Here is a 16,923-nt window from a genome sequence, read left to right on the forward strand (position 1 = left end):
AATATGAAATTGTACTAAAAAAACGTTAATAGCTTATTTTATTATTTATATTTCATACAATAAAATACAGAGAAAGACACTGGGGTTAATTTTGAGGGGCCATTTCTCTCATGCCTTAATATTTTGTTATTTTAACGAAATCTACAAACCATTACAAATTACTTTTACAATAATTATACCTTAAATGTATTAGAAATTTAGTTTATATTAGCTCATAAAACAGTAATTCCACGAAACTATACAGTAGCAGCTACATTCAATTTATTATTAATTAAAATATTAAGAGAAGTTTAGAGAAATTGTATCTCAGAATCGAGACAATTGTATTACAAATTTCGTGTATTATTATTAATATATAAGAGATATGATTTTTGATAGTAAAATATTACTCCTAAATTGTGTAATGCAGTAGATGAAGTGTTCAAAAATGGTGAGGCTACTGACATTAATTACATATTTATTCTACACTCGTTCATGCATCAGTGTAACAGTTGCTCATTCACTACTATTAATGTGATTGTAGCATATTCGTACCATACCAATTGAGTATAATATCTGTTCTCACAGAAGCTTTATTTAACTTCCACATACATTTGTGTACTAAACATGAATTTAGTATAACTTTTACAGCTTTATTAATAAAAAAATTGAGTTGAGAATGTTTATTCTAAATAATATAAATAACTTCATTTAACTAACAGACTAGACCTGCAAGATATTTTCCAGAGGGAGACTTTGTACAAAAGTCGATTGCTTGGGTACCTGTGTCCCATTCGTGTTTCAACCGTGAAGCAGTTGTGATTGCATGGCTGTGTTTTGGTGTGAAGGGTGGAATATGGTGTGAATTTACAGGGTACAAAGGAATAACACCTGAGTCCTCAGGAATGACAACGCATGAGGGGTATCATGGACGAAACCGTATACTCTGTTATGTCCATGGTACTGCTCATGTCTATAGGCGACGGTTGCCACTTTCCATCAGGTGGGCCGTCAGCTTGCTTGCCATTCTAAGTTGTATAAAAAAAATTACAATACATTGAATGGTAAACCATATAATTAAATATACTGTACATGACTTATTTAGCCTTAAATCCTATTTTAAATAGTAGCATGTCCTCTTATCTGCTTCGTAACAGGAGAATTGGAAAATTTTCTGTCACCAAATAGTCATCTTCAAATATCACAGCAATATTTAATTCAAATTCTGAAAAGAAAAAAATATTAGATAATATAGTAGAGTAGGCTATATCTTAACACATATAATATGGGGGGGGGGGGGGGGAGTTGTTGTTATTAATGTGGATTACCAGTCCTGTTGCTAGCAGAATACCCTGTCAGGTCGACCTCCACATGGTCCCCCCTGGAAACCAATGTGCTGAATTCCATGTGTATTCATCACAATGTGCTAAGTGACTAGTATCTTCATTCTCATCTAAAATCTGTCATTGGTGCCCCGCAGGCGTATACCGTTGGCACAGACATTCCATTATTATCCATTAAAAAAAATCACATATGATACTTTAAACAATTATGAATGCATGCAAAGCCGTGGGATACAGCTATTACTCGTAGTATATAAGTACCAATTTTAAAGTTGACAGTGGTAGTGGTGGGGCAGGTGAAGAGCCTTGGCAGCACCATGTACAGCGGCACGTCACGGCCGCGGCACACGTCGCCGTCCCCGATCTGGATGTTCTGGATTTCTGTTGCTGCAATTACAGATAAAAAAAAAACATGTATTAACATTCAAAGTTGGATTGTTAGTAATAGGATCTGATTTCCCTATAATTAGCAATACACCCTATCAGGTCGACCTTGGCCTATCAGGGGAATTCGTCACGATTAACTAACTGACCTGCTTTTCATCCTCACTTATCGTCCCTCAGTGGTGCCCAGCGAGCGAATACCGATAGCGCAGGCGCGGTGACCATTCCATTATCACACGTTAAAAAAACACAATATTAGATGTTGTTGTAAGTTGGTATTGTGTGTAGCAAGTAATTAAGTACCTAGGTAAGTACTTAGTTCGCAGTAGGTCGGTAAAATTCGGATTAAAAGTATGCATCCGAATTTTCAGGTTATTGAATAGTATGAAAATATACTTGTTCTGAAAGCAGTGCAGTACATTACTAATTGAAATATGAAATGCAAGTAACAGCTAGATTCACTAGGACATATTTACCAATCAAATTTCAATATATTTTTCATGAGATTAAGTTTTTTTTTATTATACAACTTAGAATGGCAAACAAGCTGACGGCCCACTTGATGGAAAGTGGTAACGATCGCCTATAGACATGAGCAGTACCATGGACATAACAGAGTATACTGTTTCGCCCATGATACCCCAACATGCGTTGCCATTCCTGAGGACAGGTGTTATTCCTCTGTACCCTGTAAATTCACGCCATATCCCACCCTTCAAACCGAAACACAGCCATGCAAATACAACTGCTTTACGGTTGAAATACGAATGAGACAGAGATACCCAAGCAAACGACTTTTGTACAAAGTCTCCCTCTGAATATTGTATAAATAATCTTAATGTCACAGAAGAACATATTAGAACCCATTTATCTTTACAGGTACATGTGTAAAGTATACATATATAGCAAAAAGTATATAAGTACTAGATGTAACAACGATATTCCATAATATAAGTAATTTGGCAACAAAATTCTATAATTAGAAGTGAGCAAGCATACCATCCCTGGAGTAGCCTTCAGCACAGCCGCACGTCTCTACACGCACCAGCTGCAGTTCTATAGACTTGATAGGCACGGAACATTCATCTACTCGGATCTGTCATAAGCAAACAAATATTATGAGAATTACTTGAGACAGAACATTTATTTTTAATTGTCTTAAAACTGTGGTAAACGGTGTTGGTGGCAAATTTACTCAATGTTTTCTTTGATTAATATTATGCATTATTCTTTATTTCGTCACTGTTAGTTTTCTCAAATAAATAAATAAAAAAAAGGAGGCGCTCCTCAATTCAATTAATTTTTTAAATTTTTTCCAATTTTTTTAAATGTTTTATTGCCATTTTTGTCCAATTTTATAATTATCTTCTATAGTATCTATAGTCATCTTCAATTATATACAAAAAATCTGATTATCTTTTTTAATGGAATTTATTTTAATTGTTAAATAAATCACTTCACAGCTAAATTTGACAAAATAAAGGTGTTATAGAGAAATCCTGATTTTTTTAATATCCTTTACCTTCCCAGTCAATGGTTTATCTAATGGGCAAACTGTAGTGTCTATTTCGGCGTAAATCTGAAATTGAGGCATAACAGTGCGGCCGCTGCCGCTGGCCGAGCCGGACGCTCGTATAGTAGACGGTGTTATCTCACAGCGCACTGGCTTCAGTGGCGCTGGCTCTTGCTGAAATAATTAGGAAATATAATCAATTACCTAAAATATTTCATTTTTTTGAAGGGTGAAAATGGGATGGTAACTCCGCCTGCACTAACGGGATACGCTGGCGGAGCACCAGTGAAGGGTGGTAGATGAGAATGAAAACAGGCCAGTTAGCCCATCATGATGAATTCATCAGGAATTAATCATGATCGTTTCCAGAGGAGGCGAGGAGGTCGACCTGGCTGGGTATATTGCTAGCAATGGGATTCTCAATCTCCATTACTAACAATCCCTTTCCCCCCAAATATTACATATTATATCATTATAACTAACTGTGGTTGTCAATATGCCTGGCAAGTATAGCGCGTGCTTGCATTGCCTGCAAGGCAATTACTGGCAAAACCCCCCAAACAGGAGGTTTATATTCAACAGTGGCTGTCCACTGCTGAACCTTTCATAGCAGCCTTTAACTATTTAAAGGCTGATGATATCATTAGTCTGTATTAGTAGAATTTTATGAAAAGGTTACAGAGATTTTTTTTTTTTAAAGGTGCATCAACAGTCTAAATACAGACATTGATTTTAATTGACATACAGGGCTTGCATCTTACATTTACACCAATTACAGATGTACACAACATTTTCTTAAGTCACCAATTACATATTAACAAAACTGACACCAACAAAACAATAAAAAAAAAAATGTTTCCTTGTAACCTTTTCATTACACAACAAAACACTATCTAAATGAAATGAGTAACAACCCAAAACATTCAATGATTTAATTGATTTTCTTTTTGTACTATTAAACATGAGCAGCAAACTGTCTTGTAGCTCAGTCAGCTATTCATTTTTTTACATTTCCGTACAGTTCTGTTAAAACAGATTATTTTTATATTGCTTTATTTTTTTCTCTATTCAAAAATGCACCGCCTACATATTTCTCAGTTTGACCAATGGTTGACTGGTAAAGGACACCGTCCGGTATTAAGTCCACCAAATGTACATAGAATTTTACTGTGCATTAAAGTTTAAATAAATAAGTAAATTATATAACAATCAATTATTTCCATAGTTAATACATATATGGAGAAAGTATGCCTGTAAATTTTCTATATTTGATCTTGCCACCATGATTACAAGATATAAATACCTACTTTCTTTTTTTTTCTTTTTAATTTTTATTATAATCATAATTTTCAACACAAACAGATATAGTAAAAATATATTTGAAATAGAAGTGAAATCTTGAACAGGTCATACTCTATTAGCAGTATGACACAGGGACAGTTTTCATCCATCAATTTAAGGTTGATTAATTTTGGGGAGCCCACAATACCATAACCAACCAATCTTTGTTTCAATGTCTTCTGTCTACCCCAGAGTAGAATAGGTAAAAGTTCGATTTTATACTGTTAACTAGATACAACATATGTACTTACTTGTTTATATTGCACAAAGAACTGGCAGCTAGCATTTAAGGGTTTATTTAAAAATGATCTCTTCATATTACACTTTAGTATGTACATAACATTCACAAAGACTCCATGATATGTTTCCAGTAGTCCAGGATATCCAGGGGACACAGCCTGCCGAGCTCGTAGAGGCACCTCAAAAGGTATTTCTGTTATTCCACTAGGAATCTTTCCCGGTGGAACAAGCTCCATTGATGTGGTTATTAAATTTATGGGCTAGAATTAAACAATAATTATTAGAGGACTAGCAATATGGACTAGCTTAGTTGGACAACTGCATTCAACAGACCTAAGATTAAATTCTAGTCTTAAACCATATCTTTTCAAATTCATTTTTGAATTATCGAAAAATGATCATCATTTTCTTCATTCTTCAGAGTGTGGCCATTCAGTAAGCTATGTTAGAGGTCTTCATGTAAAATGAAAGTGGCTTAGACATCAGAGTGCAAAACGTTTAGAAAAGCAGATATTGGTATTTAATAGTAAAATAGTTTGTTACTTAATAGCAAACTCATCTCATTGTGACTTAGCCCATATGAAGCTGGTATCTTCTGACTTATTAGAATTGAATAAAATTGTTGTTCATTTAATTCTTATTACTACTGACCAGAACACTAGTATTACTATTAATAAAGGTGAAACAGTCAGCATAGGTAGGCTGATTATTAACATAAAAATGTACATGAAATATCATACATTAGAAGTTGGGAATACTCTAGTTTAGATCTCACCTTGATACTATTGGAGAAAGCTTCAAATATGCCTACATTCTTGGTACTAAGTTGCAGATTGACGAATCCTTCCATAACAAGCGTTAAACCTTCATGACGTAAGTCACCGCTGCTTTCCACCACTACTATGCCGGCTATTATTTCCTTATGTAAAATGAAATACGTTATTTTTATATGTTTTGAATGAAATAGAATAAAAATCACATAGTAAAACTTCTAATAAACTTACACCTTCATTGTAAACTTTGCTGGCTCTTTTAAGATTAATGGTTAAATTTGCAGACATGGTTGATTTAATCTTAAGACTTTATTACACAAACTATAGAAGAAAACCCAGGTAGAACATAAAATTATTTGATTAATTGTTATTGTAAAAAATGTAAACAAAACAAAACATTTTTTTTTTATTTTACAATGAAAATAGATTAATAACCCCCAAGAAGTGTTTTACTCCACAGATTAGAGAGGCTATGTCTACTCTAAATGCTGGTGCTGGTTGGTATAATATTTTCGTTAGTTTTACTTAAAACTTAAGAACTCAATTAAAATTTATTAAAACTAGTAAATTTTCTTTTCATTTTTGATTATATTTTTAAATTAAAAATATTTAATATGGTAATATTGATATTTCTGACTGTACTTTATCTATGTGAATTTTTATAGATGGTGCTTTATCTATCATTTCTGTCATTTTTATTAAAAAATTAGTCGAAAAGAAACGTCCGCTGGTGGCGGTCGTTATAAATATTCACTGTTTAAAAATTACGATTTTTATTTATTTTCTTGCGAATAAAAACATTCAATCGTGTGCTATAGTTTTTACAGTGGTTATTTGTTAATTTTAGTGGACTTTGTGTTTTGCAAGGCTTTGTTTCTTATATTGCGGGATCGATTCGAACAGGTGATGCCGTCGTATACACCCCGGATGGATCGATATCGGTGACTTTGTGTTTCGTATGTTTACTTGGTTTCACCAAGGGTTAGTGGAAGATGGAGAAATCAGCACGGCCACGGACGGCTTTAAACGAGTGCGTAAAGGTAGTGGTTCGATGCCGGCCGCTCTCAGAAAGGGAGAAAAAAGAGAGCTATGATGAGGTGAGCACTGGTCGTTTCTTTATGTTTTATATCGGGTGCTAGAATTGCGCAGACCTGGTGCGTCGGCTTTTTCCGATAGGCAAACTGTTAAAAATTAATATGTTACATTATTTTCAATCAGTACGATAGTCAGACCAACGTCATCGTCGTTTGTAGCTACATATGAGGAATTAGTCGACATTGCGATTTCATTATTCATTAATTTCGAGCGCAGCACCGTATAGAAGTTTGAAGTTGTGATTCACATGCGTGGGTTACCTATCATATTCCTTGCAAATTGACACCTATACAGAAATTCAGTTTGAAACAATTTACATTACTCATAGGTCATACTACCTAATTATAAATTACTTACAACAATTATGTAGGTAGTTATTGTAACATATGTGGAGGGTTATAACTGGCTGCTCTACTTTTATTAATAAAATCATTTTATTAAACTACTTGTTGGGAATGTTGAGAAGAAATAATAATTTTGGTCAGTGGGAACTCTTAGGTTTTATAATTCTACCTTCTTAGTCTGGTAAAGAGTGTTGGTAAACAATAGTGTGTATCAGCAATATTTAAATTTGGCCTTAAAATAACAAAACTCTATTAAAAAGAAAAAAAAAATATTGTTATTTATTTATTTTTAATTAAAGTACATATATATATATATATATTTATATCAATATAGTTTAACTAATTGAAGTAATTGTTTATACATAGTGATTATTTAAATTCAATTAAATATGTTTTTTATTATAGTATTATATTTACTTCTATATCATTCTGGTTTTTTTATCAACTACATAAGCTGTAGCATAATAATGCCTCTTTTATACTTTTATTTTCTAATGTTTAATCTTTACCTGTGAGTAAATGTTTTGAGTTCATTGTACAGTGTTGCTGATTTTATTGAAACTTGGCTGATGAATCAACACTGTACACATTAGTACTAATGTTTACAATATAGACTCACTAATTACAGCCTGCACCACAGATCAACCATACACAATTTTTTAACATTTGGTTTTAATTTTATATGTATACAATGGCTACTTTATAATTTAGTAAAATACCAACACTATAATTTTTTAATTTACTACTTGGAGTTCATGAAAAGTCTTGCAAACACACACAATATAATTATATCTTTCTCCAGGTTTTATACAAAGACAAATGCCCTACTATATTCCTTAAACAACTTTACCAACAATTTAGTCATTATCATAAAACCTTTTTTTAATGTTAGTTAATTTTTTTTATTGTTACCAATATCTTGTGTCATACAGTCTAAGGGTGTATAAATATTTATTCAGTAGTTATATTACTACTCCCTAACCATGTCAACTGAATGGGTTGAGATGTTCATAGATATTTTCTATTTGATTTCTAATTTCTGAACATGCTGTGATAGTAAGGAAATTGATTTAAAGGAATTTTTGAATGTTGAGTCCCATGACAGTATGTCTATGCTAATGACAGTTCTGTCATTGGCGTATTTAAGATATTTTTTTCGGGTGCCTGGCTCTTTAAAGTAGTCATATATTTACTATCAGATAAGTTTTTGTGAAGCTGGATTTTGTTGTGGGCACCAGACAATTTTAGGGTGGGCACGGCCCACTCGCCCTCCTCTCCCCTTAAATACGTTTATGGGAACCATAAATGCAAGGGCAAATTACAAATGTATTTTTTTCAATAATACCTATTCTAGTACACGTATAAAAGTAATAGATAAGAAAATTAATTTGGTTATTATTTTGTTGTCCGCGGTACGGACACGAGCGACGCGGACGGTTCTTTATATTCGTATTTATCGATGTATACAAACTATCTGTGTACATGTACTTAGGTATTCTTAAAATAAATCAAAAGGCACGCGTTGAATGCTGAGCGTGCTGGCTGCTGATGTATGTAGGTGAACGTGAGTGGCGGGCACCAGTAATGTCCATACGCGGATGCTCCATATTTGGTGCAGATCATCTGACGCGCGGCCTTCTGCTGCGCCGACCTACTGCGAACTAAGTACTTACCTAGGTACTTAATTACTTGCTACCAACTTACAACAACACCTAATATTGTGTTCTTTTAAATGGGTGATAATGGAATGGTAACCCCGCCTGCGCTATTGGTATACGCCAGTGAGGGATGATAGGTGAGGACGAAAGTAGGTCAGTTATCCCATCGTGACGAATTCAAGGAGAATTGTTCATGATGGTTTCCAGGGGGAACCACGTGGAGGTTGATCTAATAGGGCATATTTCTAACAATGGGGCTGTCAAACTCCATTGCTAACAATCCCTTTTCCCCCTATCCTATAATATTGTGTTAGAAATCCACTCGTAAAGTAAGCTGCTTTATCATTGAACAAAATACATATTTTATTTCTCTGTATCTTACCTCTCTCGGTTACTTAGTCGTACATCTCATCGTCATCTCATCGTCTCATCTCACGTGGGTAAATGGCTGCCCAATATATCGGCACCACTATTTAACGCCTTTTATTTCATATCCCACATACCTAGGTACTTGCTAAATTGTCTGATCCTACCTTCAATGGATTTTTTTTTCCTTTTTTATACAACTTAGAACAAGCTGACGGCCCATCTGATGGAAAGTGATAATCGTTCGCCTATAGACATGAGCAGTACCATGGACATAACAGAGTATACTGTTTCGCCCATGATACCCCTCATGTGTTGCCATTCCCGAGGACTCATGTGTTATTCCTCTGTACCCTGTAAATTCACTGCCATTCCAGCCCTTCAAATTGAAATGCAGCCATACAAACAACTGCTTACGGTAGAAACACGAATGGGGCAGAGGTGTCCAAGCAAACGACTTTTGTACAAACTCTCCCTCTCTCTAAAATGTCGGTGTTAAAATATGAAAATATTTTTTTATATCGTTTTAAAATTATCATTTGAATGATACCTGTTTGTATCTACTAGAATTTACAATAATTTTAAAAGCAGCTATAAAGAAACGTTTTATTATAAAAAGTGTTAAATAAAAATCTCAAAGAGGACTCTCACGTTCCAACAACTACAAGTAGAGATGCTGATGTCAGCACATTTTTTGCTGCGACGACGCGACACGCGTTGAAAAGCGTCGATTCCATTTCAGGCAATACGAGTAGCTAGGAATAAGTAGATAAAATAATACCTACACTCAAGTATCTAAGTTATTTGATGACGATGGTGAAACCTAGAGAATTAAGCAACACTTAGTGAATGACTAAAATACGGTTGCAATTTGAAAATAATCAAGCTCAGAAATCGACCTTCAGTCGGTCTATTCCGTATTATCTACTGTTGTTACGATTAGGTATTTGCTTAATTCGCTCTTCAATTTCTTATTTCCGTCCGCCACGAATGAAGTAAACGGATAGTTTAATCTTATATATTTTTGGTTTGGTAATCCATGTTTTTTCGATATGTCGCACGTTATGTTGCTGATAATAGTATGTTTTTTAGAACTATAAAATTGTAAAATAAAAGCTGAAACTATTTGGCTTTCACAGGTACGTTCTCGTATTACTACTATGATTTTAATAGTTTTTTTTTTAATATGTGGCTCCACATCAAAGTCTAATCCATTATTGTATACTAGCTTTTACCCGCGACTTCGTCCGCATAATCGGGATATGTTCATCAACTTAAATAATAATACAATTCATTTTTATTCTTTTCTATCCTTCTCCACCCCATATAGTACGTGTTATCAAATTACATGATGTGATTGGTTAAGCAGTTATAGCGTTGAAGGATAACAAACAAACAAACAAACAAACTTACTTTCACATATATAATGTAATATGTCTGTCGTAAAACACCTTTACCAGTAACAAAGTGAACAGTCTCGTAAATTGTGATATATATTAGTGCTTATTCTAAAATATTACAAGAATTTAATGCTATATTAAATAAGTAGATAGTTATAAATAAATATTAAAAAGACAAAAGATCTTATACATTCTTGTTTGGACTATCGAAACAAATGAATAAACTGTACGAATCTAGCACCCGATACTGCAAAGTTACTCCTTTACCTGGATATTTGAAGCTTACTGTGTGTTGTAATTTTTTATTAAGTGTCCGCACTTTGCGAGGAACCTTCAAGCGCTAATTTATTATTGATGTACTTACCAGCGTCATAGATCAAGGTATTTGCCACAGCATTACTAGTAAATAATTAAATGTTTAATAAATGTTTTATATAGTTTACTTTGAAATTAATTCGAATATTCATAATATGAATTGGCGCTTAAATTATTCAGGGCTGGACTTAGTTTACCTGGCACTGGTCAAATTATCCAAGCGTGCCTCTCTAAGTCCGGTCCTGAATTTCATAAAGAATATTAGTAACTTTATACAGATTCCAATTGTGTAGGTGTCGAAGAGTCGAGCTGAGCTGAAATGGTACGAGCGGCTGTCCACAAAGTCAATTGTGGACAGTAAAAAGTTTGACGGCCCTTTACAGGTGTGAATTGTCCGCAGTAGCCGTAACACCCGGAGATTAGTGTTGCCTAATATACAATTATCAATTAATCGATATTGTTCGTTTATTTTATTTTTATTTGTGTTATTGAATAGCAATTAGATTATTTAATTAAATAATTTAATCATTATATCGATAGCTAGTTCTAAACAATGCTAACTATCGGTTAATCTATTGTGTTTATCGTTCTGTATTCCTGTTCTTGTTATCTCTTATCCAATCGAAATGTTGATTAATAATAATCGATAGCTAATTACTTATTAGGCAACACTAGAGATGTGGCACTAACAGATCGGGTCCAGGGCTCCGGGTACCAGGGTGCGGAGTATAACGAACATTACCCTATCATTGTAATAACAGGATCTGTCAATATGACCTTCGTAGCATTCCCTATGATGAATTGTAGAATCTTTCATTTTTTAATAATCTATTTACAGTTATACGGCGTTACATAGATAATATAAAAAAATACTAGATTCATATTCTTTTACACCTAAAAGTGTTCCAAAGAACAAGTCGTAACGGACTAGCATATATAATACTATAAATATGAAACTCAAAATGTCCGTGTACGTCATATTTTTATCACAATATTTTGGCACGTTTAGCTACAAACATCGCTAGTGTTAAAAAAATTAATTCTAACTTATAATTGAGTGCATCCTTTGTTTGAATGCGCTCTATTTGCAATACCTTCTTGTTTCTTTATTTAAACCAATATGCCCTGATAATATTTTTTTTTAACACGCAGAATGTATTAAATATAAGCCCTAATAATTAACTGTTTTTTTTTTGTCGTAGCGTCGTATAAAAATTCACGTAAGAAATATAGTTAAACAAATCGTTTTATATTGACAGATCTTCGACCATTTTGACCCATCTATGATCAGCTTAAAAAACTAGTTGTAGAGATACGAGGTGGTGGTTACGGGAACGCTTGCCCATGTTCAAGATTGACATCAATTACTGTTCACTGATCCCGTGCAAACAACTCATTAAATAATATGCAGGGGCTGGATATTAATACAGTAATACGAATAAGTAATTACTAGACGGTTAAGTATAACATATCGCTTAAATACAATACTTAACACGCTTTAAATACAATAATTAACTTATTTACTTTACTTATTTATAATCTGTTTTACTATATCTGGCATTAAATTGTGAACAATATTATGTAGTAGTTATCCGGTTTCATAATGTCGAAATGGTATAATACAAAGTCTGTTTTGTATGTTTGTTTCTCTACTTATTTCCACTGAACCACGCAATGGTTTTTGATACAAGTTTATTTATTTTATACAAAAATCCACAGCTCTTAAAAACACAACTTACATGCTAAGTCTTTTATGAATACAGTCAATAATAATTTCACTGCCTTTAAATACTTTTTAATAGAAGATTTATATATATGTACAATTTACACCCGTTCGAAGTCAGAGCGGGTCGTTTGTTGAAATTGAAGACAGACAAAAAGAGTGCATTATATTATATGATCATATATATTATCATTTGATTTAAAAACCATTTTAATTTAGCTAAGTATATGATTATTTTATGTGTGAGTTTCGATCAAAACCTACGACAAGATTTAATTGTACTAACTATAGAAAAACACGACAACGATGTAATTAGTCATAGATTCTTTTAATTATGCCTTAGAGGAAAATCAATGAATCCTACTACCCATGACCTGATAGAAGAAAACTGGAGTGCAGCACGCTAAGCAGCTTAATTCCTAGACCAATGTCACTAGTACACTAACGTACATAAACCATAAATGATGACAACATGATAATGTAATTATCGAGTTGTAGTTCTACGTAAACTTGTTAGTTTTATAAATTTTTACTCCAACAAAAACATTAAAGTATTTTATATGTTATTTGGAGTTTTGTTGCAATATCTATACGGGGGGAAATCGAAATGACTTGCATCTATTTAAGTTTTCGACAAGTGAAACGAGAATCATAGGTCGATAAATGACTAAAAAATTTAGAGCTTTCCATATAAAATTTTAAACGTTACGTGTAATAATGAGAAGTTACATTTTTTGTCATTTTTGATGTGTGGGATCTGGCATCTGGGAAAAACATTTAGTTTCACTAGTATAAAATCCGTTTTAAAGGATGTTAATAGGTTTGATTTTACTCTGTCTAACCCTATATTGCAACAAATAGATTGACATAATGACCAAGTTAGTACCACTCAACATGTATTCGGTGGTAATTCAAGTTAGACAATGGGTCAGATTTTAAGGCAGTATTTCCCTACACCTATGTCTTAATCTGATATTTTAATTTCATAATTTCGCGAAATTACTGTTTTACGGACCATTATTTACAATTTTTTTTTTTTAAATGTAATAACTACCAGTTTAACTTCCGTGTTATTTGATTGAGAAAGCTCAGCTAATTTCGGAACCATTTTGGACATTTAATCTTGAGCTAGACGCTAAAGATTAAGTGACCGCGAGCCTGACTGCGAGCTTCTGCTCCCTGAGCACGAGCTACAGCCAGGCAGCACCATCACAGATAAGAAAGATAGTGTTCGGAGATCTTTGAGTTACGGCCGCTCAAGAATAAGTGTCTCGAAGGGTTCCGAAACTAGTCGAGCTTTTTCGACCAAATTACATGTAAGTATAAACCGATAGTTATAACATCAAATAATAACGTGTACTTACGAAACTTTTAATATTAAAACTAAATGTATAATAATTTTGACTTAAATTGGTTAGAAATTTAATTCATTTTGATCATTAGAATAAATATTTAATTGTAATATCACTTTAAAATTATAATTGTAGCTTTAGAGAAATGGTGCCTCTGAATCGACCACATTGTGATTAATAGACTTTTGTTCACGAATTTGGACTTTGGTGTACACAGCCCACCTACCATGGGAATATATCCGAAATTTCAAAACCGAACATAACAGGAATTTAATATTATGGAATAATTAATAATTTAATCTATGACAGTGAGACTTCAATCTTGATAAAATTAATATGGGATCAACAGAGAAGTAAATTCTGTCAATTGCAAAATTATCATAATCGATTTTGTATTGGTCAAATTCAGTGGAAATCGATAAGACAGAAATGCAAGATATTGGGAACTCATTCTGTAATGTCGGTCTTCGAACACTTCTCATAAGAACATGTTCTAACTCATAAAACGTCTCTTTCGGTTATTTATTCCAATTATTCTCAGTGTCGCACACATATAAAATGTTCGGTTCGAAATTTCGGAATACTGTTTCAGGGTGGACGCTCTGGTTGTGGTGACATAAAGTTTTGTACTTTAGTTGGTGGATTATTTGTGATTTACTTGATTATTAATATATTATTTATATTTGCCATTGCTAAAAAATAACTGTGATTTAGGTGAATAAATAATTTATTCCATAGACTCGAGGTCTACCTCCAGTTGCACTGGATCCATACACATACATTGTGTAGTGAGTTTGCTTCCAGTGCCTCTGGAATAGACACTTAGCTTCACGGTGTTAATTCTTGAACCAATTCTATTCTCGTTCAACATGACATATACTGATGTTATCCTTACTGTCAAATGATTACGTATGATTAAGTATGTGAACTAACTGTGGGTGTGTGCGCGTGCGCAGGTGGTGAAGGTGTGGCCGGAGCGCGGCACGGTACAGGTGTACAACCCCAAGGGTGAAGACAAGCTGTTCACATACGATGCCGCCTACGACTGCTCCGCCGACACGCAGACGCTCTACGACGAGATGGTGAGTTACTGTCTGCATATAGAACCTTTAATCCAGTATTCATTAGCTGTTAAAAATAATGAGTACTATTTTGAGTAGTTAATTAATACTGGAAGCGGTTTCTTTGTTGTAATTCGTTGAAAAACAAGTCCGTCAAATCTGGAATGATACCTCAGAATACCTGGAGAGAGAAGGAATTGTAAGGCAATGGAGGTTGCTACTCCCAAACTCCATTGCTAGCAATATACTTTATCAGGTTAACTTCCACGCGGTTCCTCCAGGAAGTTATTGTGATTAATTTCGTGTTGAATTCGTCACTATGGACCAGCTGACTCTCAACTCTGAATGACATTCTCACTTGTCATCTTTCGCTAGTGCCGCGCTAGTGTATACTGGTAGCGTAGGCAGGTTTACCATTCCATTATCATCCATTGAAAAAAACTTCTAAATATCTTATTTATTTTATCATAGGTAGAGACTTGTTACCGACCGACAGACCTACAGACCTTCATATCACCATAGTTGGCCACATGCAGATGATGTCTTTATAAAAGTTCATGGACTGCGGTGGTAGCTTACCATCAAGTTAACTATGTGCTTGATTGCCTTCTTGGCTGTATAAAAAATGGCATTGTTATAAATGTAAATAGTTATATCACTAAATAGGATTCTAATTATTTATATTTGGGAAGGATAAGTAAGGTGAAATGGCAATGGGCTTTTCACATAGCTCAAAGAACCGACAACCGATGGGGAATAAAGGTTCTTGAGTGGCGACCCCGTACAGGCAATTACAATTTATGAGTATCCACGCTAAACGCTTATTTAATTTCCTTTTGTCTACCCTTCACGGCCTAGTGTTCTAAGTTCCTTTCACCAATATACATATATTTCCAATTTCCATTCCTGGTTTCCTTTGTCGCCCACAATTGGGAAGAAAATATTAAAATAAAAATTTTTGTTCTAATATTATTATACCTATCAAGAAAAGAGCACCTTAGTACTAACAACATTAGACGGCGACAATTCTAGAGTTCCAGTCGCCCGCCACGTCAGAGGGCTGTAATTTTCGATTGTTTAATTAACTTCAGCATATTTGATTGCCACTTAGTTTAGTGTTTCAATATCGGCTAGTTTTGTGCGTGACCTTTAGGGTTGACCCTTGGTAGAGGACACAGGGTGTTATGTATTTTTAAAACATTAGGTATATAGTATGGTATTCAGTTGTCAAGTCTTCATTTATTTATTGACTAGTCAGCATTATCTTAAGTGAATTGAAATATAAAAAATATGCTATGTTTTTTTATCTAAATCCTGGTCTATTAGTATTCCAAATTTCATCAAAATCCGTCCCCTAGAGTATGTGTTACAGTCTTCTTATATCTTATGTAATTTGTATATAGACAATTACTTATTTACTGATCTCGTTTTAAAACACAAAAATAACATAAAATATTATGTTTAAAACTTACCTGTACCACAGATAATGTAATATACTCTATACCATTGCTGTATATTTTGTGAATATTTTCTCTAGTTAAAAACCCGCATGCAAGAGTTAAAAATTGATAACGACTCGGTAAAAGCTTCGCAACCGTAGTTGGTTGTTATGATTTCGAAAGTAGGATATTTTGATGCCATTACATCATGGGAGATGAAATGTTACAAGCTGCTCTTTCCTGGAATTTGGCAACTGTTAGTACTATAGTAATTACGCGTGCGGTAACAGACATTACTGGCCATATTGTTGTTAAAAATGTTACAGTTAATTGCAAAATTACGTCACATGAGTTTGTTAAATATCTGAAGAGAAATTGACAAATCAATGCAAAGTTAAAAGCCGGAACCTACGCTTAAAAAAATTATTTAAATAAAACTGGGGTATCGTGAAATTTTGCACAGGAATTCTTTATGATTGGCTTGTCGTTGAGCACCGTCAGCGTTTCCTTTGTCATTCATAATAAATCATTTCCCGTAGTCCCCGATCTAACATCATCGCACACTTGTATATAAATCAAATAAATAAATCTAATATT

The 16,923-nt window shown here is 33.8% G+C and overlaps 2 protein-coding genes across 3 annotated transcripts in view; one reads left to right on the forward strand and one right to left on the reverse strand.

Annotated features, from left to right (window-relative positions):
* Positions 1–1,036: 1,036 nt before the first annotated feature.
* LOC113512094 (vacuolar protein sorting-associated protein 26C) lies at positions 1,037–6,044 on the reverse strand. The gene is made up of 7 exons (XM_026895871.3): positions 5,805–6,044; positions 5,576–5,719; positions 4,812–5,060; positions 3,229–3,393; positions 2,706–2,802; positions 1,584–1,709; positions 1,037–1,204 (listed from the first exon to the last, which is right to left on the reverse strand). The coding sequence occupies exons 1-7, from the start codon at positions 5,859–5,861 to the stop codon at positions 1,119–1,121; spliced, it is 924 nt and encodes a 307-aa protein (XP_026751672.1). The 5' UTR covers positions 5,862–6,044; the 3' UTR covers positions 1,037–1,118.
* A 246-nt stretch (positions 6,045–6,290) lies between these two features.
* The window catches only part of LOC113512093 (kinesin-like protein Klp68D), a 50,961-nt gene continuing 40,328 nt past the window's right edge, over positions 6,291–16,923 (forward strand). The window contains exons 1-3 of one of the 2 annotated variants that reach the window (XM_052896781.1): positions 6,291–6,670; positions 11,045–11,134; positions 14,783–14,908. In XM_052896781.1, coding sequence (XP_052752741.1) covers positions 6,566–6,670; positions 11,045–11,134; positions 14,783–14,908 — 321 coding nt within the window. In that variant the 5' untranslated portion in view covers positions 6,291–6,565. The remainder of the gene's footprint in view (positions 6,671–11,044; positions 11,135–14,782; positions 14,909–16,923) is intronic. The other variant, XM_052896782.1, reaches the window with a different exon arrangement.

This window comes from Galleria mellonella, unplaced genomic scaffold (assembly GCF_026898425.1).
Source record: "Galleria mellonella isolate WM207_F2 unplaced genomic scaffold, CSIRO_AGI_GalMel_v1 utg34, whole genome shotgun sequence".
Classification (NCBI taxonomy): domain Eukaryota; kingdom Metazoa; phylum Arthropoda; class Insecta; order Lepidoptera; family Pyralidae; genus Galleria; species Galleria mellonella.